This window comes from Oncorhynchus mykiss, chromosome 7, assembly GCF_013265735.2.
Source record: "Oncorhynchus mykiss isolate Arlee chromosome 7, USDA_OmykA_1.1, whole genome shotgun sequence".
NCBI classification, from domain to species: Eukaryota; Metazoa; Chordata; class Actinopteri; order Salmoniformes; family Salmonidae; genus Oncorhynchus; species Oncorhynchus mykiss.
The window spans coordinates 65,311,436-65,336,974 of record NC_048571.1 but is presented as its reverse complement, the minus strand read 5'-3'; the positions used below and the strand labels follow the sequence as shown (position 1 = coordinate 65,336,974).

Below are 25,539 nucleotides of genomic sequence, written 5' to 3'. Positions count from 1 at the left end.
AGTTAATACTTTGTAGCGCCACCTTTTGCTGCGATTACAGCTGTAAGTCGCTTGGGGTATGTCTCTATCAGTTTTGCACATCGAGAGACTGACTTTTTTTCCCATTCCTCCTTGCAAAACAGCTTGAGCTCAGTGAGGTTGGATGGAGAGCATTTGTGAACAGCAGTTTTCAGTTCCTTCCACAGATTCTCGATTGGATTCAGGTCTGGACTTTGACTTGGCCATTCTAACACCTGGATATGTTTATTTTTGAACCATTCCATTGTAGATTTTGCTTTATGTTTTGGATCATTGTCTTGTTGGAAGACAAATCTCCGTCCCAGTCTCAGGTCTTTTGCAGACTCCATCAGGTTTTCTTCCAGAATGGTCCTGTATTTGGCTCCATCCATCTTCCCATCAATTTTAACCATCTTCCCTGTCCCTGCTAAAGAAAAGCAGGCCCAAACCATGATGCTGCCACCACCATGTTTGACAGTGGGGATGGTGTGTTCAGCTGTGTTGCTTTTATGCCAAACATAACGTTTTGCATTGTTGCCAAAAAGTTCGATTTTGGTTTCATCTGACCAGAGCACCTTCTTCCACATGTTTGGTGTGTCTCCCAGGTGGCTTGTAGCAAACTTTAAACAACACTTTTTATGGATATCTTTAAGAAATGGCTTTCTTCTTGCCACTCTTCCATAAAGGCCAGACTTGTGCAATATACGACTGATTGTTGTCCTATGGACAGAGTCTCCCACCTCAGCTGTAGATCTCTGCAGTTCATCCAGAGTGATCATGGGCCTCTTGGCTGCATCTCTGATCAGTCTTCTCCTTGTATGAGCTGAAAGTTTAGAGGGACGGCCAGGTCTTGGTAGATTTGCAGTGGTCTGATACTCCTTCCATTTCAATATTATCGCTTGCACAGTGCTCCTTGGGATGTTTAAAGCTTGGGAAATCTTTTTGTATCCAAATCCGGCTTTAAACTTCTTCACACCAGTATCTCGGACCTGCCTGGTGTGTTCCTTGTTCTTCATGATGCTCTCTGCGCTTTTAACGGACCTCTGAGACTATCACAGTGCAGGTGCATTTATACGGAGACTTGATTACACACAGGTGGATTGTATTTATCATCATTAGTCATTTAGGTCAACATTGGATCATTCAGAGATCCTCACTGAACTTCTGGAGAGAGTTTGCTGCACTGAAAGTAAAGGGGCTGAATAATTTTGCACGCCCAATTTTTCAGTTTTTGATTTGTTAAAAAAGTTTGAAATATCCAATAAATGTCGTTCCACTTCATGATTGTGTCCCACTTGTTGTTGATTCTTCACAAAAAAATACAGTTTTATATCTTTATGTTTGAAGCCTGAAATGTGGAAAAAGGTCGCAAAGTTCAAGGTGGCCGAATACTTTCGCAAGGCACTGTATGTCTATGGAGAGATTAATGGATACTTATGGCTCTGGGTTACCATAGATGTCACCATAGATGTCTTTGGCACTAAGTAATTATAGGGTTATGTTATCAGGGCCTTAGATGTTAATGTCATCGATATCTAGGAGTCTGGATAAACATACATACCCAAGACCCAAGCAATTGTAATGAAATTACCTACTACAGTATACGCCTATGAAAAAAAGCAATTGGTCGGTTTTGTTGACAATCAGGTGAATTCTTTATAAACAATGACCTTTTGACCCATACACACCAACCCCAAATGGTTGGAGTTGCATGGCTGCTATAATGACACCAAAAAGGTATTTTCTATATTTTTGCTCTGTTAAACCGTTTCTTTGGTCATCCTGTTAGACAGTAGGTGCTGTTAAAGTCAGGTAATGCTCTTAACTGAAAATATTGTAAGGACAACAGTCTAGTTAGTTTCTCTCTTGCCAACTAGTTATTGTACCTGAAAATTATCCCTGGTTATGTGAGAATGTTCAGCGTTGTTTTATGAACCTGTGTCTTGTATGGAAGTCATAGTTTTTGGCTGTTAATTCATTTTATATCATTGACTCCACAACTATATACAATTGTACACAGTTCACTTCCAAGCACATTCACCCTTATAGAAAACGCACAGCATACTGAGTAGAAATAAAGATGAGGTAATGCCACAAATATTCACTTTATTATGGAAGCTAAAATATATAGGACTTAAGTCATAGGATTATCCTATGGCACCACCCTGCATTGTTAGGGCTAATGTCTCAATGCATTACAATATTTGATTTTGTCAACAGTTGTAATATTACATCAAACTGAGTAAATATAAATATAAAATCTATGTAATTTGTAGTTTTATAGCAACATGTGGTGTTATTGTATAGCTTCTCCGTTACTACTCTGACTGAATAGGCAATGAGGGGTGAATCCTGACTTAGGAATTTATTCCTATCCTACACACAGTTGTGTAATGCGCTCTGCAGGTGTGGCTACCTTGCGCACTCTGAATAAATGTAAAACCCTCCCACTTGCTGGCCACCATATTTTCTAGATGAGTTTTCATTCAATGGTATTTTCAGTACATTTATCTTAAGCCATCCCTTTAAATACAGTGTAACTTAATTTTTTAAATTTCACCTTTATTTTAACCATAGGCCAGTTGAGAACAAGTTCTCATTTACAACTGCAACCTGGCCAAGATAAAGCAAAGCAGAGCGACAAAAACAACACATGGAGTTACACATGGGATAAACAAACGTACAGTCAATAACACAATAGAAAAATCTGTATACAGTGTGTGCAAATTAAGTGAGGCAAGGAAATAAATAGTGCGGATGAGAATGTGCAGATGAGAATGTGCAAGTAGAAATACTGGTGTGCAAAAGAGCAGAAAAACAAATATGGGGATGAGGTAGGTAGTTGGTTGGATGGGCTATTTAAGATGGGCTATGTACAACTGCAGCGATTGGTAAGCTGCTCTAACAGCTGAAGCTTAAAGTTAGTGAGGGAGATATAAGTCTCCAACTTCAGTGATTTTTTCAATTCGTTCCAGTCATTGGCAGCAGAGAACTGTAAGGAAAGGCAGCCAAAGGAGGTGTTGGCTTTGGGGATGACCAGTGGAATATACCTGCTGGAGCGTTTGCTACAGGTGGGTGTTGCTATGGTGACCAGTGAGCTGAGATAAGGTGGAGCTTTACCTAGTAAAGACTTGTAGATGACCTAGAGCCAGTGGGTTTGGCGACAAATATGTAGCGAGGACCAGCCAACGAGAGCATACAGGTCGCTGTGGTGGGTAGTATATGGGGCTTTGGTGACAAAAAGGATGGCACTGTGATAGACTGCATCCAATTTGCTGAGTAGAGTGTTGGAGGCTATTTTGTAAATTACATCGCCGAAGTCAAGGATCGGTAGGATAGTCAGTTTTACTAGGGTATGTTTGGCAGCTTGAGTGAAGGAGGCTTTGTTGCGAAATAGGAAGCCGATTCTAGATTTAACTTTGGATTGGAGATGCTTAATGTGAGTCTGGAAGGAGACTTTACAGTCTAGCCAGACACCTAGGTATGTATAGTTGTCCACATATTCTAAGTCAGAACCGTACAGAGTAGTGATGCTAGTCGGGCAGGCCGGTACGGGCAGCGATCGGTTGAAGAGCATGCATTTCGTTTTACTAGTATTTAAGAGCAGTTGGAGGCCACGGAAGGAGTGTTGTATGGCATTGAAGCTCGTTTGGAGGTTTTTAACACAGTGTCCAAAGACAAATATAGTTAGAATATAGTCGACAGACTTAATAGAATACATAGAGAGAACAGGGTCAGAATATAGGGATTAATGAAAGAAAGCCATCTATGCATATTCGTCTCTGTTTCAGCACCAACTGGTAGATTTAAAAATACTCTGATCTTGTAGATTATTTAGGCACATTTTTGGGGTAGGAAAGTATATATGAATTAAAACGAATTACGGTTTGGAGAAGCTTTACACACAAAATATACTGATGAATAAAAAATACAGTGGTTCGAGTCAAACTGAAAGCTGGCATATTCAAGTTCAATCCATAAAATATTGGAAGGTGGAAAAAAAAGAGTACAAGAGGTTGAACAATAATCCTATAAATCTACTCTAATTCCCACTAATCATGGAACTGTATGACAACAGTCCAGTCGTGTGTTCTTAGTTCCATAATGATTCAAATAGGCTACATATGTCCCAACTTATTGCACAACGTTAGCCGAATATGATCCACTAATGCTAGCAACACTCAGGAACAATTTACAAGGACATGACAGAGGAAAGAAAGGTAAACGGAATGGAATGAAATTATGAAACAATAAATGTGTGGGTATTACTGACGGTGGCTCGAGATAGTGGCTAATATTAAAAGTGATACAAATTGTAAAATAAAAAGGAGAAAATCCTGGGCATATAATCAAAACATTCTAAAGAGCATACATCAACTTGGCAGGTTCAGCCCTACAGAAGCCTACAAATTTCATCAATGCAAATTATGAGGGCACACAATTACAATTCTGAATAATGACACAGCAATTTTTGTTTTCTATTTCACTGTGTTAAAGGGGCGGCAATACATGTCATGTTGATATGATTTTCAGTTTGCTTCTTTATGCCTGGTGTCACATGTCTCCAGGGATCATAAGAAAATATTATCTAAAACAACTGCCATGTTTATTTACAATTCTCCAAATGGAATACTCATTTACCTAGCTCTTATTAATAGCTCTTATCAATATATCAATTACAGTGCATGGAGAATGCTGTTATTTAAATTAGAAAAAAAGAAAGCACATGCTTTTTCCACTTGGAACTGTCAGGCTAGCTTGACCTTATTCATGGTTTCCCTGCAAGTTTAAAATGGCGGAATTATGAGGGGAATTAAATCAAGGTCAAAATATGATGTGTCCGTAGACACAACTCCACCACACCTTAATGTATTCCACCTCAAACGAATAGCAGGTGAATATCATGCTATTCTCAAGCTTAAATTCAAGGTCATAATATGTAAAGAGAAAAGAGCATAAAAAGGTAATTACCTTCCATTTACGCACGCTTAACTTGGGTTGGAATCGGGGCCTTAGTACTAAGATTTTTGTGCAAATCTCTCATTGATAAGAATGCATGATTTACGCCTAAACTAAAGCTACATCCACATCCATGTATCTCAAGAGTCCACATTTTTTTATTTTTTTAACAGAGTTGTGCTATTCACAAAGCATGAGCAATATGTATGGGAAACACTTGAGGGACCAACTACTTTCCTTTTCTGTGAGATCGGCAGCTAACGAAAGCATGAGCAATATCACATTTTTAAAGGGAGATATCATAAACACTAAGCATATCATTATGTATGACTGATTATTGAAAGAATTACTGCATGGAAAAATAGGCCTACATCAGGAAACACTAGGAATTCAAAATGTTTGTGGTTTTTCAGCGATACAAACTACAGAGTACATTAAGTATTGTATTAAGTATTGTATTGCAAAGTAATGCGTTTGAAATAATAAAGTATCAAGTTTGAAAATATGACATATTATTCTGTTTATACCTGCATGACCACAGAGGGATCTGCTAGATCAAGATTATACTTGCTCCTACTCAGTATATGCTCTATCACAGTTATAGATTCTAGGCACGAGACACTTATTGTTGATATGATGTCCCTCCCCTGCACCATGGTTTCTTTTTTAGTCGTCCTCGTGGCAAGGTGCTAATAATCAGGACTGGATCCAGTATGGAACAGCCCAGCTGGCAGTCAGCCGCTTGTTAGTGGGCTACCATCTGTTCTCCCCAACCTGGCCACAGAGAATGCAGAGAGGGAGTGGGGGGAGTGGCAGAGGGTGCAGCAGGGCTCAGGGCCCCCAGGACTCCCCATGGAAGGCTAACATCCATGTGTGGTGGTGGTGTAAGCCTCTCATTATGTTGCCTTCTCCGTCGCTGACATTTCTACAGTCCAGTTTATCACCCACAATATCCCACATTACAATGCACACGATCACTTCGTCTGTGCCAATGATAATGCACTTAATAAGAAAGTAGGTCTGTATTGCATGTTGCAGTAAGTAACTTCTTCCTGCACTGTCTAGTAATGCTCTGGTGGATAGAAATCTGATGACAAGTAATGAATGACTGAATATTCAGATCTATTTTATTGATGGAAGACAAATAATCTTAACATGGATCCAGTGATGCAATAAGTGGAAACTACAGCATTGCACTTCCTTACAGAGAAACCTTACAAAGTCCAAGAAAATTAGCTTATCCATGACTTTCCTGAGTGCTTATCATCTAGTCTAGTCGAATAGATTATTCCCACACCGAGAGCAAATGCATCTACTATACTGCAGGCAATTATGATTTCATTCAACCGCAAGTCCTGAAAAAACAGGACTTGTGGTTTAAAATCAGAGAAAAACCATCCCAGATAATCTCAGAGTATATGTTAAGGTCACATACAGTGGGGCAAAAAAGTATTTAGTCAGCCACCAATTGTGCAAGTTCTCTCACTTAAAAAGATGAGAGGCCTGTAATTTTCATCATAGGTACACTTCAACTATGACAGGCAAAATGAGAAGGAAAAAAATCCAGAAAATCACATTGTAGGATTTTTAATGAATTTATTTGCAAATTATGGTGGAAAATAAGTCTTTAGTCAATAACAAAAGTTTATCTCAATACTTTGTTATATACCCTTTGTTGGCAATGACAGAGGTCAAACGTTTTCTGTAAGTCTTCACAAGGTTTTCACACACTGTTGCTGGTATTTTGGCCCATTCCTCCATGCAGATCTCCTCTAGAGCAGTGATGTTTTGGGGCTGTTGCTGGGCAACACGGACTTTCAACTCCCTCCAAAGATTTTCTATGGGGTTGAGATCTGGAGACTGGCTAGGCCACTCCAGGACCTTGAAATGCTTCTTACGAAGCCACTCCTTTGTTGCCCGGGCGGTGTGTTTGGGATAATAGTCATGCTGAAAGACCCAGCCACGTTTCATCTTCAATGCACTTGCTGATGGAAGGAGGTTTTCACTAAAAATCTCACGATACATGGCCCCATTCATTCTTTCCTTTACACGGATCAGTCGTCCTGGTCCCTTTGCAGAAAAACAGCCCCAAAGCATGATGTTTCCACCCCCATGCTTCACAGTAGGTATGGTGTTCTTTGGAAGCAACTCAGCATTCTTTGTCCTCCAAACACGACAAGTTGAGTTTTTACCAAAAAGTTATATTTTGGTTTCATCTGACCATATGACATTCTCCCAATCTTCTTCTGGATCATCCAAATGCTCTCTAGCAAACTTCAGACGGGCCTGGACATGTACTGGCTTAAGCAGGGGGACACGTCTGGCACTGCAGGATTTGAGTCCCTGGCGGCATAGTGTGTTACTGATGGTAAGCTTTGTCACTTTGGCCCCAGCTCTCTGCAGGTCATTCACTAGGCCCCCCCGTGTGGTTCTGGGATTTTTGCTCACCGTTCTTGTGATCATTTTGACCCCACGGGGTGAGATCTTGCGTGGAGCCCCAGATCGAGGGAGATTATCAGTGGTCTTGTATGTCTTCCATTTCCTAATAATTGCTCCCACTGTTGATTTCTTCAAACCAAGCTGCTTACCTATTGCAGATTCAGTCTTCCCAGCCTGGTGCAGGTCTACAATTTTGTTTCTGGTGTCCTTTGACAGCTCTTTGGTCTTGGCCATAGAGGAGTTTGGAGTGTGACTGTTTGAGGTTGTGGACAGGTGTATTTTATACTGATAACAAGTTCAAACAGGTGCCATTAATACAGGTAATGAGTGGAGGACAGAGGAGCCTCTTAAAGAAGTTGTTACAGGTCTGTGAGAGACAGAAATCTTGCTTGTTTGTAGGTGACCAAATACTTATTTTCCAAAAATTATTTTCCAAAATTACAGGCCTCTCATCTTTATAAGGTGGAGAACTTGCACAATTGGTGGCTGACTAAATACTTTTTTTTCCCCACTGTATGAGTCAAATATGTAATGTGAAGAGAAGCACTCTTTGTGGTGACTATAAACCAAAATAAAAATATTTGGTCTTAAGACACTAAATGGTCCCACTTATTATCAAGAGTTCAATACCTTAGTTATATAAAAACCACAGCAGCAATGCCAGCGGAAAAAACATTAACAGGTGAGGTGTAGAAAGATCTCACTGCATAGTCCAGATTTCTACCGCAATTCAAGTAAAACCTCTGTGATCTCACACAAAGTTCAGAATGATATAAAAATGTGTAAGGTCCAGACATAGTCTGAAAATCATTTTGACAAATAATAGGATATGAGAAGGAAAGAGAAAGTGCATTGAAAATCAGCAGAGAACCAGGAGTACTAAGCATGCTTCCTAAAATAGGTTTACATATAATTTGACCATAGATGGCAGTCACTGCACCATCGAGCACACAGTCAGGCACACACACAGTGACAGCATCTTGTCAGAACACAGCTGGTGGCTGACAGACCATCCCCAGAGGAGCCATCTGCTCTCCACAGCATCACATCTTGTACACACACAACACTATGATCATTCTAAGCGATGATTATCAGATACTTGCTGCTCCTATAGCGTTGTCATGTTAACTTCATAATGTTGACGTATGAATGAGCATTGCTGATTCCTTTCACCCCTCAAGCTCACAAACTATAATTAGGAATAAAATATAATTCCATATGTGGTGATCTGTTGTTTACATGTATGACTAGTTTGTTGTCGTTTTTATTTTTCTCAACTGGAAAGGACATAACCGAAAGCATGTGCATGACAATCATTTTGCCACAATCATGTGATATCATCATTATTTAATCAAATCATGAAACCATTAAGCTAAACTAAACTCTGCTTCGAACTGTCTCAAAGCAAGTGATATCTTAGTGGGTCGAGGAAAAAGTTAGCATTCACTGTTAGACAGGTCGTACATGTTTACAAATAAATACAGCAACCAGCACCATTTAAGTTAATTTCCAAGTCCTTGAATCTATTGAGAGGTGTGCAATGTTCCAACTTGGAGCATCTCTGTCTCTAGATCCAACTACTGCGTTATAGCAGCTGACATCCCAGTCCCACCAAGTCTTTGGGCACAAATGTCATACCCTACATCATACTGGTCAGAATACTGTCAGTGAACAGTTCACAGGGAATGAGCCAGAGTCAAAGAGTGGGGTCAGGTCAGGTGGTCAGCAGTCAAAGGTTAGACTTAGGTCCACTGTTTACTGGGATGGCCCTGAGCTCAGTCCGCATGCATAGGTACTCTCCAATCACGGCCATCAGAGCCATGCAGGCCACGTTGACCAGCCACCAGGACAGGGCCGCCGGGAGGTGGGCATTGTAGAGCCAACAGCCCATCATGTGGAAGAAGTGCACGGTGATAGTGAAGTCCAGACACTGCTTCCCTCGGCGGATAAAGAACAACAGGCCCAGGGCACTGACGAAACAGCAAGACAGATATACGATGAAAGACAACATGCCACAAAACAGGTTGGTCATTCAACTGACGTGTGTGTGTAAATGTTATGATAGTTTTTGATTCATAGCTTGTAGTTAGGCTAAGTTTACCAAACGTTAAGATTGTCATTTACTATAAAGCATCAAAGATTATTGACCTCATAACAAACCAGCCTTTCATCAATGGTATATGACTAGACTTCTTCATACCAAAGTGTTGAGGGAACATGCAGCACTCGAAGTCGGCCCATTAACTTACCAGGTAAGTGAGTTCAAGATGAACGCCATCATTGAGAGTCTGCCCTGCATTGTTGCAAATCCAAGAACCTGCAAGCACAGAGCCATGTTGTGAATCAGTCTACTGTCAACTCAACAGACAAAAATTAGGAAAATGTAGGAAACATTTCACAAAGACTCACCTCATAACTGAAGATCTGGTCCAGTGATCTGTTGGTTTGTACAAGACTGTCCACAACAGCCAGCCACAAACCCAGGAAGCTGTAGTAGATGCATTGCATCAACACAATCTGAGACAAAATGAGGACCGGGTCCCAGATGTAACTGCGGAAATGACTGCCCATTCCAAAGCTTTAGGAGGGAACACAGGGACCGCCGAACAGCTGAAAAGTAGGGAGTGTCAGTGAATCAAAACCTGAAATGAAATTGTAGACATTTCAAAGGTCCATTATAGTTGAGTTAGTACATTATAACCTAACGTTAGCTATAAGCTGTTCTGTTACACGCATTATTCAAGATAGTTAGCTGGCTAGATATCTAACAACGTTGCTAGGCCTACTTGTTACAGTAGTTATCTAGCTATGTGACATAGCTAATTTAATTTAGCAAATTAGCTAACGTTACAACCAAACTCGTGTGTTACATGTCCTCTTTTGAAAAAATCTTGCTACCTTAAATGTTTGGTAGCTGGCCGACATTAGCTGATTGGCTAATTGGATTAGCTTGGTAGCTAGCGAACTATGTCAACAACTGCTTGGTGACATAGCTACCTAGCTGGTAACGTTAGCTAGCTATTAACTTGTTAGCAGCAGTGATTGTTATTGAGTTTACAAACTTTTGCCTACTTTTGCTGATAATCAATATCGAATCGGGGTGTTTGGTAGTGAGATATCCAAAAGTACAACACATGAAATGCCACGATAAATCTACCAGATAACGTAAAGCTGATGACAAATAACAGAAACATGAAAACAACAACGCCACCAAATGACCCGGAAGTGATTAACCTCTAATACATTCATTTCAAAATAAAATAATGTAAGGAATATCCGGCTTTTTGAAAAGTGAATGAACATCTTTAATAAAAATTTTATTTCACTGATTTTGGGTGCCGAAATTAATACGTCTGGTGTTACGATTTTTTTTAAGGCCTTTACAAGTTGCAGTATTGTAGTTCATTCTTCTGAAACTTTTTTTTTTGTGTTTTTTTGCAGGGCCCATTCTTCACTGGCCAGGTGGACGCCCAAGAAAAATTTGCAAGCAGTCAAGACTTTGCCAACAGCCGTGCATATGAAAAATAGGAGGTAGGTATAAAATACAATGCCATATAAATGTTCTTAAACAATTACCAGTCCCTAAATGCTTTGCTCACTTCTCTCTCAGGCAAGTGGGCAATCCCATGGTAAAGACTTTACGCTGTGATTCAGATGTTTCATTTTAAAATGTATACAATACAAAAATCATCGATGTCAAAGTTTAACAAACCATACAACTCTGTGCATAAGGACCACTTTTAACAATTTCCACTGAAAATTGTACAAAAACACATTTCCAGGAAGAACTGTGCAGATAAAATGTTTATCAAACTTTGCATCTGCAGTTTTTCCAGTAAATGTTTTTGTTTATTTACTGTGTAAATTGTTCAAAGTAGTCACTGTGCATAGAGTTGTATGGTTTGTTAAACTTTGAAATCAATGTTTTTGTACCTACATTTTAAAGGGACAGTGGACCAAACGGGCCTCTGGAGACTCTGATCCTGTGTACAGAAAGTGAAACCACGCTCCGGTCGACGTGAATGGATCACTGTACCGTCGTAACAGGGTTAACTTTCGGATTGCTGAGCCAGCACCTACTCAGAACCCTGATGGTCAATGGGGTCGCATGACAAAAGACGGAACCCCAGCAAGTCACATGGGGCCTGAGGCACTGGGCAAAGAGCCAGGGGATCACAGGTCGGCCGCTCCCTCACCCATTAATACTCCCCTTAGACAGTCAGGTGACATGCCTGTGCGGGAACTTGCAGTCCTCGCAGACAAGCCCCCTGTCTTTTCACGCTGCGGGCATCTGTCCCAGCCACCAAAAATACTTAATCTGTAGGTTTCCCATTAGGGATTGTTGACAGACAGAGATAAAAGTGAAGAGAGTATCGAAATGTGTTACGGTTACCTGAAAAAAATAAAAAATAAATAAATAAATAAAATAACTAAACTGTTCATGTTGGAAATTATTACTAGGTCTGTTTTGTTAGTGAATTGACAGCTCCTGTCCTATTTTATATTAGTAGTAGAATTATTAGCAATAATATTTATATGATCACTGCAGGAGCTAGGAATCTCAGATGACAGATTGTTTTGTCTGAACAGCTATTATTATTTAGTCTGAGACTATCTCACTCTCTCCCATCTCTCGATTTATGCTCTCTCTCTCCCTCCCCTAACCCTCTTCTCACAGTGACCACAGATGTGTCTGTAGGGAGTTCCTATGTGGGCTGTGAGCCCATGGGATTGTTTTGGAGCCTGCACCTGGAGAGAGAGAGGGTCTGAGGTTGGAACAGGGAATAAAACTAACAAAGCATGCAAAGCATTGAAAATGATTCAGAGACAAATGCTATTGTTCAACAAAGTTAATATAAAGATTTTTAAAAGGGATAGTATAACAAAATGATAAAACTATGTATATATTGGGTGATTCCTCACAAAGCTAGAACAAATAAATACCATGATTTGGGGGATTTCATTGAAATGTAATCCATAGAATGGTCATTTTGAAGATGGAATGTTGACACATACAGTTGAAGTCGGAAGTTTACATACACTTAAGTTGGAGTCATTAAAACTCGTTTTTCAACCACTCCACAAATTTCTTGTTAACAAACTATAGTTTTGGCAAGTCATTAAGACATCTACTTTGTGCATGACACAAGTAATTTTTCCAACAATTGTTTACAGATTATTTCACTTATAATTCACTGTATCACAATTCCAGTGGGTCAGAAGTTTACATAAACCAATTTGACTGTGCCTTTCAACAGTTTAAACATTTCCTGAATATTATGTCATGGGTTTAGAAACTTCTGATAGGCTAATTGACATAATTTGAGTCAATTGGAGGTGTACCTGTGGATATATTTCAAGGTCTACCTTCAAACCCAGTGCCTCTTTGCTTGCCATCATGGGGAAATCCAAGGAATTTCCAAACGCCTGAATGTACCACGTTTGTCTGTACAAACAATAGTACGTAAGTATAAACACCATGGGACCAAGCAGCCGTCATACTGCTCAGGAAGGAGACGCGTTCTGTCTCCTAGAGATGAACGTACTTTGGTGCGCAAAAGTGCAACTCAATCCCAGAGCAACAGCAAACGATCTTGTGAAGATGCTGGAGTAAATGGGTACAAAAGTATCTGTATCCACAGTAAAACGAGTCCTATATAGACATAACCTGAAAGGCGGCTCAGCAAGGAAGAGGCCACTGCTCCAAAACCGCCATAAAAAAGCCAGACTACAATTTGCAACTGCACATGGGGACAAAGATCGTACTTTTTGGAGAAATGGTCTCTGGTCTAATGAAACAAAAATAGAGAACTATGCCTACAAACCTGACTCCGTTACACCTGCTCTGTCAGGAAAATTCACCCAACTTATTGTGGGAAGCTTGTGGAAGGCTACCCGAAACGTTTGACCAAGTTGCTGCATAGGTCACCTTTACCTTGGATTAAGCATTAACCTAGGATTGAGCATTTAGAATTGATGCAATGATTATTCTTCTCCCAGACTTCTAAATGTTGTGTTGCATAGCTTTTGTCCAGTCCTTTTACCTTTCTATGTAGATAAAAATATTGGGGATGTAGAATAATTAATTATATGTTGTAGGAAATAAACAGGAGTGGACGCCGTAGACGTCTACTACGCCGTAGACGGGTCCAGAAGTGTTGATGTTCAAATTGTTACATTGTAGCAGTGCTTACTTTTACACAAGCTAAATTAGGTTACATTGTAGCAGCACATAACTCTCCACTGGTAGGCTACAGTAAGCACTACATTCTAAACTCCGCCCTCGTCTGCGCAGGAAAAGCCTTCACGAGCTGTGGAAAATCACCTCGTCCGCCCTTCCCAAACGCAACATCTGCACCGACGTAATCAAACAAGAAAAGGCAACCCCTTCCCTGAATTAAGGAATTCAGATCCTCTACATTGGAGTTTTGCCCATAGTGCATTTGTTTTTGTAGCCGATTGTAGACTAGCCTACACCGCTTCACGCCCATTCTGGAAATCCCCACCCTGTGTGCATTGACACAGAAAACATCTGCAGTGATCGTGACAGGCCAGCTTCGAAGGGCGAGAAAAGACCAAAGTACGAATCAGCCGGAACCTTTCCCGGTAAGAGTAGAATAAACTACAATTATTTTATATTTCACTTAGGGTAGCATCCACTGTTGATAGTATTTTTATATAAAGACGTGTTAATTACTAGATCAGATAATCTACTCAAGTGCGGAGTGTCTGGGTTGATCGTTTTTTTCTGTTACTACGGTAAAGAACTACAGCTGCGTGAAATATGCGCACGTACAGTAAGTAGCCAACAGTATATTCGGAAAGTATTCAGACCCCTTGACCTTTTCCACATTTTGTTACAGCTGTATACTCAAATTGATCACATTCAATGTTTTCCCCATGATCTAAACACAATACCATATAATGACTAAATGAAAACATGTTTGCAAATGTATATAAAAAAAACCCAACATATTTACATAAGTATTCAGAGCTTTTGCATGAGACTCAAAATTGAGCTCAGGTGCATTCTGTTTCCATTGATCATCCTTGAGATTTCTACAAATTGATTGGAGTCTACCTGTGGTAAAATCAATTGATTGGACATGATTTGGAAAGGCACATGCCAGTCTATATAAGGTCCCACAGTTGACAGTGCATGTCAGAGCAAAAAAACAAGCCATGAGGTCGAAAGAATTGGCCATAGATCTCCAAGACAAGATTGTGTCGAGGCACAGATCTGGGGAAGAGTATCAAAACATTTATGCATCATTGAATGTCCCCAAGAACACAGTGGCATTCGGTATTCTTAAATGGAAGAAGATTGGAACCACCAAGACACTTCATAGAGCTAGCTGGCTGCCTGGCCAAACTGAGCAATCGGGGGAGAAGGGCCTTGGTCAGGGAGGTGGCCAAGAATCCAATGGTCACTCTGACAGAGCTCCAGAGTTCCTCTGTGGAGATGGGAGAAGCTTCCAGAAGGACAACAATATCTGCAGCACTCCACCAATCAGGCCTTTATGTTAGAGTGACCAGACGGAAGCCACTCCTCGGTAAAAGGCACATGACAGTCTGCATGGAGTTTGCCAAAAGGTACCTAGACTCAGAGTCTGGAGGAAACCTGGCACCTACGGTGAAGCATGGAGGTGGCAGCATCATGCTGTGGGGATGTTTTTCAGCGGCAGAGACTAGGAGACTAGTCAGGATCGAGGGAAAGTGAACGGAGCAAAGTACAGAGAGATCCTTGATGAAAACCTGCTCGGGACCTTAGACTGGGGCAAACGTATACCTTCCAACAGGACAATGACCCGAAGTACACAGCCAAGACAATGTAGGAGTGGCTTTGGGACAAGTCTCTGAATGTCCTTGAGTGGCCCAGCCAGAGCCCGGACTTGAACCCGATTTAACATCTCTGGGGAGACCTGAAAATAGCTGTGCAGTGATGCTCCCACATCCAACCTGACAGAGCTTGAGAGGATATGCAGAGAAGAATGGGAGAAACTCACTAAATATGGGTGTGCCAAGCTTGTAGCGTCATACCTAAGAAGACTCAAGGCTGTAATCGCTGCCAAAGGTGCTTCAAGAAAGTACTGAGTAAAGGGTCTGAATATTTATGTAAATGTGTTATCTCAGTTTCTTATTTTTAATAAATAGAAAAAAGTTTTTGCTTTGTCATTTATGGGGTATTGTGTGTAGATTGATGAGGTGGGGAAAACTATTTAGCCCATTTTAGAATAAGGCTGTAATGTAACAAAATGTGAAAAAAGTCAAGGGGTCTGAATACTTTCTGAATGCACTGTGGATGGACGGAAGACATTACTGAGTGACTGGCGACACAATTACAATTGAACTTATTTAGCATTTACAGTGAGTGTATTAAACATTAAGAACCCCAGAATAGCCTCAATTCGTCAGGACATGGACTACAAGGTGTTGAAAGCATTCCACAGGGATGCTGGCCCATGTTGACTCCAATGCTTCCTTCAGTTGTGTCAAGTTGGCTGGATGTCCATTGGGTGGTGGACCATTCTTGATACTCACTGGAAACTTTTGCAGTTCTTTGTGTTAGTAAACTGGTGTTCTCTGTGTTAGTGGCCTATTCTTGACTGTGCACTCTAGAAGATTGTAATCAGTTTAACTCTTGAATTGTGTGTCTCCAAACAATGTGTTAGCAGGGCCATAACCAGAGAAACACTGGCTGTACAAAAATACCCAATGGGGCAACCACACAGATGCCTCAACGTGCCCAAATGCCATAGATTGTTTTGACTTAAAGCAGTGAGGAGGAACCAGAAAGATCAGTTTTAGGTTACTGGACTTATTTGAAGTTTTTGTATGTGGATAGAGTGCTTGGCTTCATTAAACAGGTTAGGTTATTTCTTATTAAATGGGCTCATTCTTTTCCTTTGCAGCCACGTAGAGATGTCCTGGTTTCATCATTTGAGAGGCTATAATTAGGCGTGAACCCAGAGTAGACAACCTCAGGTAATTCAGTCAATTGCTTCATTATAACCCCTACAGAGTTAATCTTTGACATCTTCAAGATCCTTTCCCCATTGAGAGGAGCTATGGCCCACTACTATGCTGTGGCAAAAAACAAAACAAAAAATTGTAACCCCTCAGTTCAGCCACGCTGTGGCACATGTTTTTTGTAAAACACCCTCTTCCAGAAACTCTGACCCCATATCTAAGGCCCCTCTAGCCTACACATAGGTATTTAATGTGTTAACCCTCTCAGGTCAGGTGTCAGTTAGGTATGGCTGATCTGCTGAAGCTGCTGCTGCATGTGGCAGAGAAGGCGGCCAACGTGGCCCGCGTGTGCAGGCAGGAGGCCCCTCTCTTCCAGCTGCTGGTCCAGGAGAAGACTGGGGTGGACAAGAACAAGAAGTTTGTCCAGGACTTCAAGACGCTAGCCGATGTGGTAATCCAAGAGATGATCCGCCATGATGTTGGAGCTCAGGTACAGGAACCAAAACACTTCTCATGTTATCATGATGAGGATTGTTTCATGTCTGAAATCCAGGCAACCCTCTGAAGGATTTGTGGCATATCCCTCTCTAGTATGATAAAATGTTTATGGCAACCCTAACCCCTCCCCTGGTTTTATCCTGTTTTACCTTAGTTTCCCGAAATTATTGATCATATACAAGGAGAGGAGTCTAACAAGTTTGAAAATGGACTAGGTTAGTAGAAACAGCATCCACAATTACTATTATCACTATGAAACATATACAGCTACTTGGGTAATAAGTGTTACTTACTACACAGATAGATAAGAGCAACAATTCCACTCTACCATCAAATTTTTTAATAACACTGGACTTGTCGACTACCTGTTGGCTCTGTGTGTTTGTTCATGCGTGCGTCTCAGGTGAGAGTGTGATAGTCACAGTGTGTGGGACAGAGAAGGAGACGGCCGCGTTGCTGGCCACGGTGCTGGATGGGAACCAGATGGCGGCGACTCTCCTGGCGTGTGCCATCCACCAAGACGCTTCGCTCACACTCACAGACACGGGCACAGACGACCTCCACATACCCCTCAGCCCCTCTGACCTGGGCATCTGGATTGACCCCATTGGTAATACCTGACCAGGAGTCACTATTTTAAAAACCCGATTTGTTGTCTTCGTAGATATACTTGGAATGATATTATGGATAATGTTAGAAGGGATGTGTGAGCACTGAGCAGATCCACTTATTGTGTGGTGTAAATACTACACAAATTCCAGGGCAGAGATTTGTCCTTGTGTTAGGAGTGTGTATTGGAGGCGAAGTCAGGTGCAGGAGAGCAGAGTGTAGTGAACAGGCACACTTTTTATTCCGGTCCAAAATGACAGCACAAAGTAACATAAAACGTGCCCAACGCTTTGTTATTGCATTATTTAAACTAAATTGAACATGTTTCATAATTTATTTGAGGCTAAATTGATTTTGATCTATTATATTAAGTTAAAATAAGTGTTCATTCAGTATTGTTGTAATTGTCATTATTACAAAAAATAATAATAATAAATAAAATAATAATCGGTATCGGCGTTGAAAAATCATAATCGGTCGACCTCTCGTGGACACCTGCTTGTCGAACATCTCATTCCAAATTCATGGGCATTAATATGTGGGGCGGCAGGGTAGTCTAGTGGTTGGACTAGTAACCGGAAGGTTGCAAGTTCAAATCCCCGAGCTGACTAGGTACAAATCTGTCGTTCTGCCCCTGCCCCACTGTTCCTAGGCCGTCATTGAAAATAAGAATTTGTTCTTAACTGACTTGCCTAGTTAAATAAAGGTTAAAAAAAGAAAAATGTAGTTGGTCCCCTCTTTGCTGCTATAACAACCTTCTTCTGGGAAGGCTTGGAACTAGAGGTCGACCGATTATGATTTTTCAACGCCTTTTACCGATTATTGGAGGACCATAAAAGCAGATACCGATTAATTGGCTGATTTAAAAAACTATATATTTATTTGTAATAATAACAATTACAAAAATATTGAATGAACAATTATTTTAGCTTAATTTAGCATCAATAAAATCAATTTAGCCTCAAGTAAATAATGAAACATGTTCAACTTGGTTTAAATAATGCAAAAACAAAGTGTTGAAGAAAGTAAAAGTGCAATATGCTCCATGTAAAATATGTGCCATGTAAGAAAGCTAACGTTTCAGTTCCTTGCTCAGAACTTGAGAACATATGAAAGCTGGTGGTTTCTTTTAACATGAGTCTTCAATATTCCCAGGTAAGAAGTTTTAGGTTGTAGTTATTATAGGAAATATACAGTGCCTTGCGAAAGTATTCGGCCCCCTTGAACTTTGCGACCTTTTGCCACATTTCAGGCTTCAAACATAAAGATATAAAACTGTATTTTTTTGTGAAGAATCAACAACAAGTGGGACACAATCATGAAGTGGAACGACATTTATTGGATATTTCAAACTTTTTTAACAAATCAAAAACTGAAAAATTGGGCGTGCAAAATTATTCAGCCCCCTTAAGTTAATACTTTGTAGCGCCACCTTTTGTTGTGATTATAGCTGTAAGTCGCTTGGGGTATGTCTCTATCAGTTTTGCACATCGAGAGACTGAAATGTTTTCCCATTCCTCCTTGCAAAACAGCTCGAGCTCAGTGAGGTTGGATGGAGAGCATTTGTGAACAGCAGTTTTCAGTTCTTTCCACAGATTCTCGATTGGATTCAGGTCTGGACTTTGACTTGGCCATTCTAACACCTGGATATGTTTATTTTTGAACCATTCCATTGTAGATTTTGCTTTATGTTTTGGATCATTGTCTTGTTGGAAGACAAATCTCCGTCCCAGTCTCAGGTCTTTTGCAGACTCCATCAGGTTTTCTTCCAGAATGGTCCTGTATTTGGCTCCATCCATCTTCCCATCAATTTTAACCATCTTCCCTGTCCCTGCTGAAGAAAAGCAGGCCCAAACCATGATGCTGCCACCACCATGTTTGACAGTGGGGATGGTGTGTTCAATGTGATGAGCTGTGTTGCTTTTACGCCAAACATAACGTTTTGCATTGTTGCCAAAAAGTTCAATTTTGGTTTAATCTGACCAGAGCACCTTCTTCCACATGTTTGGTGTGTCTCCCAGGTGGCTTGTGGCAAACTTTAAACAACACTTTTTATGGATATCTTTAAGAAATGGCTTTCTTCTTGCCACTTGTGCAATATATGTTGTCCTATGGACAGAGTCTCCCACCTCAGCTGTAGATCTCTGCAGTTCATCCAGAGTGATCATGGGCCTCTTGGCTGCATCTCTGATCAGTCTTCTCCTTGTATGAGCTGAACGTTTAGAGGGACGGCCAGGTCTTGGTAGATTTGCAGTGGTCTGATACTCCTTCCATTTCAATATTATCGCTTGCACAGTGCTCCTTGGGATGTTTAAAGCTTGGGAAATCTTTTTGTATCCAAATCCGGCTTTAAACTTCTTCACAACAGTATCTCGGACCTGCCTGGTGTGTTCCTTGTTCTTCATGATGCTCTCTGCGCTTTTAACGGACCTCTGAGACTATCACAGTGCAGGTGCATTTATACGGAGACTTGATTACACACAGGTGGATTGTATTTATCATCATTAGTCATTTAGGTCAACATTGGATCATTCAGAGATCCTCACTGAACTTCTGGAGAGAGTTTGCTGCACTGAAAGTAAAGGGGCTGAATAATTTTGCACGGCCAATTTTTCAGTTTTTGATTTGTTAAAAAAGTTTGAAATATCCAATAAATGTCGTTCCACTTCAAATCAAATTTATTCATATAGCCCTTCGTACATCAGCTGATATCTCAAAGTGCTGTACAGAAACCCAGCCTAAAACCCCAAACAGCAAGCAATGCAGGTGTAGAAGCACAGTGGCTAGGAAAAACTCCCTAGAAAGGCCAAAACATAGGAAGAAACCTAGAGAGGAACCAGGCTATGTGGGGTGGCCAGTCCTCTTCTGGCTGTGCCGGGTGGAGATTTTAACAAAACATGGTCAAGATGTTCAAATATTCATAAATGACCAGCATGGTCGAATAATAATAATAAGGCAGAACAGTTGAAACTGGAGCAGCAGCACAGCCAGGTGGACTGGGGACAGCAAGGAGTCATCATGTCAGGTAGTCCTGGGGCATGGTCCTAGGGCTCAGGTCCTCCGAGAGAGAGAAAGAGAGAAGGAGAGAATTAGAGAACGCACACTTAGATTCACACAGGACACCGAATAGGACAGGAGAAGTACTCCAGATATAACAAACTGACCCCAGCCCCCCGACACAAACTACTGCAGCATAAATACTGGAGGCTGAGACAGGAGGGGTCAGGAGACACTGTGGCCCACTCCGAGGACACCCCCGGACAGGGCCACTTCATGATTGTGTCCCACTTGTTGTTGATTCTTCACAAAAAAATACAGTTTTATATCTTTATGTTTGAAGCTTGAAATGTGGCAAAAGGTCGCAAAGTTCAAGGGGGCCGAATACTTTCGCAAGGCAATGTAGGACTATTTCTCTCTATACCATTTGTATTTCATTAACCTTTGACTATTGAATGTTCTTATAGGCACTTTAGTATTGCCAGTGTAACAGTATTGCTTCCGTCCCTCTCCTCGCTCCTCCCTGGGCCCGAACCAGCAACACAACAATTAGCGCGCGCTAACTCGCTAGCCATTTCACTTCGGTTACACGAGCCTCTTCTCGGGAGTTGATAGGCTTGAAGTCATAAACAGCGCAATGCTTGACGCACAACGCCTGCTTCTGCCTACCACCGCTCAGTCAGATACTTGTATGCTCAGGCAGATTATATGCAACGCAGGACACGTTAGATAATATCTAGTAATATCATCAACCATGTGTAGTTAACTAGTGATTATGATTGATTGTTTTTTATAAGATAAGTTTAATGCTAGCTAGCAACTTACCTTGGCTTACTGCATTCGCATAACAGGCAGCCTCCTTGTGGAGTGCAACGAGAAACAGGCAGGTCGTTATTGCGTTGGACTAGTTAAGGTTGCAAGATTGGATCCCCCGAGCTGACAAGGTGAAAATCTGTCGTTCTGCCCCTTAACTGACTTGCCTAGTTAAATAAAGATTAAGTAAAAGGTGTAAAAAAATAAAAAAATATATTTAAAAAAAATCGGCCATTACGATTAATCGGTCGACCTCTAGTTGGAACATTTCTTCGGGGACTTAAGCCTGACGGACAGTCGGCGTTCCAACTAATCTCAATGGAGTTGAGGTCAGGGCTCTGTGTATGCCAGTCAAGTTCTTCCACACCGATCTCGACAAACCAGATGGCCAGATGGTGAAGTGTGATTCATCACTCCAGAGAACGCGTTTCCATTGTTCCAGTGTCCATTGGCGGCGAGCTTTACACCCCTCCAGCCAATGCTTGGCATTGCGCATGGTGATCTTAGGCTTGTGTGCGGCTGCACGGCCATGGAAATCCATTTCATGAAGCTCCCGACGAACAGTTATTGTGCTGACGTTGCTTCCAGAGGCAGTTTGGAACTGTGTAGTGAGTGTTGCAACCGAGGACAGATGATTTGTACGCGCTTCAGCACACGGCTGTCCCGTTCTGTGAACTTGTGTGGTCTACCACTTCGCAGCTGAGCCGTTGTTGCTCCTAGACGTGTCCACTTCACAATAACAGCACTTACAGTTGACCGGGGAAGCTCTAGCAGGGCAGAAATTTAATGAACTTGTTGGAAAGGTGGCATCCTAGGTGCATGGGATGCAAACTGCTGAGGGCCCAAAAAGGTGACAAATTGTTTTTTTGCACTGAAACATGCAAAACAATCCCTGCTAGGGGGAACTGCAGGTTAACTAATTAAACAACAAATAATATAATCTACATGATCAGTCTCTGTGTGTAAAATAAAGTGGTTAATGTGAACCTAACTCACAGCTAAAAAATGTTAAGAAAGCAATCCAATGTTATTTGTTGCCTAGACTTGACTGCAAATTACACTCATCTTGAGAAAAAAACAATACACTAATATTGCAGTTAGTCATGATAGCCTTCATAATAGAACGCTTGTGACCACACACATTAATATTGTACTTGGGAGAAAAAACCCCATCTATAAGTAGAAATTAAATTAAACAAACGGGCATTCTATTTTTTTCTCTATTATCACCACTATAGACATTGATTAAGTAAGTGCACAAGAGGCTACATGTGTGCAAAAATAACATTCACTGAGAAAAAAAGTATCATCTCCCTCACTCACACAGGTATTACTGTCAAGTTCAACACAACAAAAGCAATATATTTGGGCTACACTGCACAGTATTACATTTTCTGCCTGTGGACATCTGTTCTACAATGTGCCAGCAAAAGTGAGAAAGAGGGAAAGTGTGTGGTGTTCCTTTCACCTCTATAGTGGCATCCAGTTTAAGCCAGGCCCAGCTCCAGCTACACTTGATCCCTGAATCCACTTGTTTAACAAGCAACGCCTCATTTTCACCTAATTCTGAAAATTAACCACATACTGTAGAGTGAAAACATTAGTTAACAGATAGTGAGTGGTTAGTTAGTTAACATTTCACAACGGATCTAGTAAGCAACTAACCCGTTATAGCTTGAGGAATGGCAAGGAGTCATATACCAGTTAATTAAACCTCTTGGAACTCTAGGGGCAGTATTGTCATTTTTGGAAAAAAAAACGTTCCCGTTTTAAACAGGATATTTTGTCAGGAAAAGATGCTAGAATATGCATTTAATTGACAGCTTTCGATAGAAAACACTAACGTTTCCAAAACTGTAAAGATATTGTCTGAGTATAACAGAACTGCCCCAGGTTTTGAAAGCGCTGCGTTACAATGACTTCCTATATGGCTGTGAATGTACCATCAACGAGCTTACGCTTTCTGCGTATTCCCCAAGGTGTCTACAGCATTGTGACGTAGTTTTACGCATTTCTGTTGAAGAATAGCTGTATGGGGACACATTGCGTAAGTGGTCACATGGTGGCTCCGAGAGAGATTCTCGCGTAAAGTACAGAGGTAGCCATTACTCCAATCGGTCCTAGAGAAAAAGGAATTGTCCCGACAGATATATTATCGAATAGATATTAGAAAAACACCTTGAGGAAGGATTCTAAACAACGTTTGCCATGTTTCTATCGGATATTATGGAGCTAATTTGGAAAAAAATTAGGCGTTGTGGTGACCGCAATTTCGCAGACAAAAATAATATTTTGGGAAAAAATGAACTTTGGCTATCTACCTGGGAGTCTCGTGAGTGAAAACATCCGACGTTCATCCAAGGTAAATTATTTAATTTGATTGCTTTTCTGATTTCCATGACAAGGTTGCCTGTTGCTAGCAAGGCATAATGCTATGCTAGGCTATTATAAACTTACACAAATGCTTGTCTAGCGTTGGCTGTAAAGCATATTTTGAAAATCTGAGATGACAGGGTGATTAACAAAAGGCTAAGCTGTGTCTCAATATATTTCATTTGTGATTTTCATGAATAGGAATATTTTCTAGGGACATTTATGTCCGCTGCGTTATGCTAATTAGTTTCAGGCGATGATTACGCTCCCGCATGCGGGTTTGGGAGTCGCTAGAGGTTTTAATACTATAGTGAATTGGTTATATATATATATATATATATATATATATATATATTTTTTTTTAATTGAACTAGGCAAGTCAGTTAAGCCAGTTATTTACAATGAGCCTAGGACCAGTGGGTTAACTGCCTTGTTCAGGGGTAGAACGACATATTTCTACCTTGTCAGCTCAGGGATTCAATCTAGCATCCTTTAGGTTACTGGCCCAACGCTCTAACCACTAGGCTACCCGCTGCCCCAAGGTTACTAATGTTAGCTCATCTGATGTTGTAATGTTAGCGGTCTGACTTTATTAGCAAGTTCATTTTCACACCATAAACTCAAATTATTTTATCAGATAAGTTGGCTAATGTTGCTCAACATTTCTCTGGCTAGCTAACAGAGAATTTGATCCAGCTAGCAAGATACTTAACAATGCTTGTTCCACCACTTTCTCCCGTACCTCAAACTTTCCAACTGTTAGTAGTTCTTCGGTTACAGCTCATGAAGTACGCTTCATCACCTTCTCACCCGTCTCCATGGTCAGGCTTCTCACCTAAAGTTACCTCTTTCTTACGGTTCAGGGGACTCGCTGCTCTGACTGGCAAGCTGCCTTTCCAGAGTGCGCGCTGATGCTGTAACTAGCACATTGTCTCTTCTTCCTTCAGTTGCGTGCTGCGCTGCATTCTGTTTGCTATGTGGACCATTGGCTGAGCCTTAGATACAGCCAGAATTGCTCCAAACGCGCATCACTCGTTCGTTTACAGCCAGTGGGGATCCAACCCCCACTCCTCTTAGTTTGCAACCCCGTACACCTATCACCGAATCCACTCATTTGAATGGATGTCCACATACTTTTGTATATATAGTGTGTTGTTTCTATGTGTTTGGTTTTCGTTCAGATGCCACTAGCCAGTACATTGAGGGTCGTGAGGAGGTGGTGGAGGAGGGCTGTCTCTGTCCTTCAGGTCTGCAGTGTGCCCTGGTCCTGATTGGGGTATACCTCCGCACCACTGGGGAACCAATCATAGGGGTCATAAACCAGCCCTTCAACCACAAAGACCCAACAGGGTGAGACTCTTACTTTTCTATTATTTATCTATTTTCTTTCTCTCTGAATTGTTGGGAAGGGCTTGTATTTAAGCATTTCACTGTTAGTCTACAAAGCATGTGACAAAAACAATTGGATTTGACTCTAGAACCAGAACAGCAATCATTTTGACACCAGGGTTAGGGTCAATGCTTTAATTAAGTTGTTGATTAAATTACCAATTTCTTTCAAGTTAAGTATTGGAAAAGGTATTTTCATTTGCAATTACTATTTTCAATCCACTTACTGAATTTAAATAGCGTTAAAACCTGTCTACGATACTGGTTCCCAATTGGGAATCAACCCTCCCACGTTCAGCTGAAACGGTGGCGCATGGAACGCAAAAATATTCTTACAAATATTTAACCTCCACACATTAACAAGTCCAATAGCTCAAATGAAAGATAAACATCTTGTTCATCTAGCCAGCAAGTCAGATTTCTAAAATGTTTTACGGCGAAAACATAGCACATATATGTAAAACCACCACCAGACACAGCTCATTTCAATAGCCA

At 41.0% G+C, this 25,539-nt stretch overlaps 2 protein-coding genes and 1 long non-coding RNA gene across 5 annotated transcripts in view; 2 read left to right on the top strand and 1 right to left on the bottom strand.

Moving 5' to 3' along the window:
- Positions 1-8,632: 8,632 nt before the first annotated feature.
- On the bottom strand, positions 8,633-10,616 carry sys1 (SYS1 homolog). Its single transcript, NM_001160611.1, is given in 4 exon segments — positions 8,633-9,365; positions 9,645-9,712; positions 9,805-10,005; positions 10,468-10,616. Coding segments are annotated over 3 exon segments (471 nt in total). The 5' UTR covers positions 9,967-10,005; positions 10,468-10,616; the 3' UTR covers positions 8,633-9,124.
- Positions 9,879-11,835, top strand: LOC110528264. Its single transcript, XR_002474224.2, has 3 exons — positions 9,879-10,012; positions 10,837-10,926; positions 11,006-11,835. It is a non-coding gene; the product is annotated as an uncharacterized LOC110528264 (long non-coding RNA).
- A 1,832-nt stretch (positions 11,836-13,667) lies between these two features.
- Positions 13,668-25,539, top strand: part of LOC110528263 (inositol polyphosphate 1-phosphatase) — a 15,060-nt gene continuing 3,188 nt past the window's right edge. Inside the window, exons 1-6 of one of the 3 annotated variants that reach the window (XM_036983849.1) lie at positions 13,668-14,001; positions 16,308-16,380; positions 16,639-16,855; positions 17,018-17,078; positions 17,267-17,473; positions 24,837-25,005. In XM_036983849.1, coding sequence (XP_036839744.1) covers positions 16,652-16,855; positions 17,018-17,078; positions 17,267-17,473; positions 24,837-25,005 — 641 coding nt within the window. In that variant the 5' untranslated portion in view covers positions 13,668-14,001; positions 16,308-16,380; positions 16,639-16,651. Of the gene's footprint in view, positions 14,002-16,307; positions 16,381-16,633; positions 16,856-17,017; positions 17,079-17,266; positions 17,474-24,836; positions 25,006-25,539 lie in introns of all 3 variants that reach the window. The other 2 variants (XM_021610177.2, XM_021610178.2) reach the window with 2 other exon arrangements.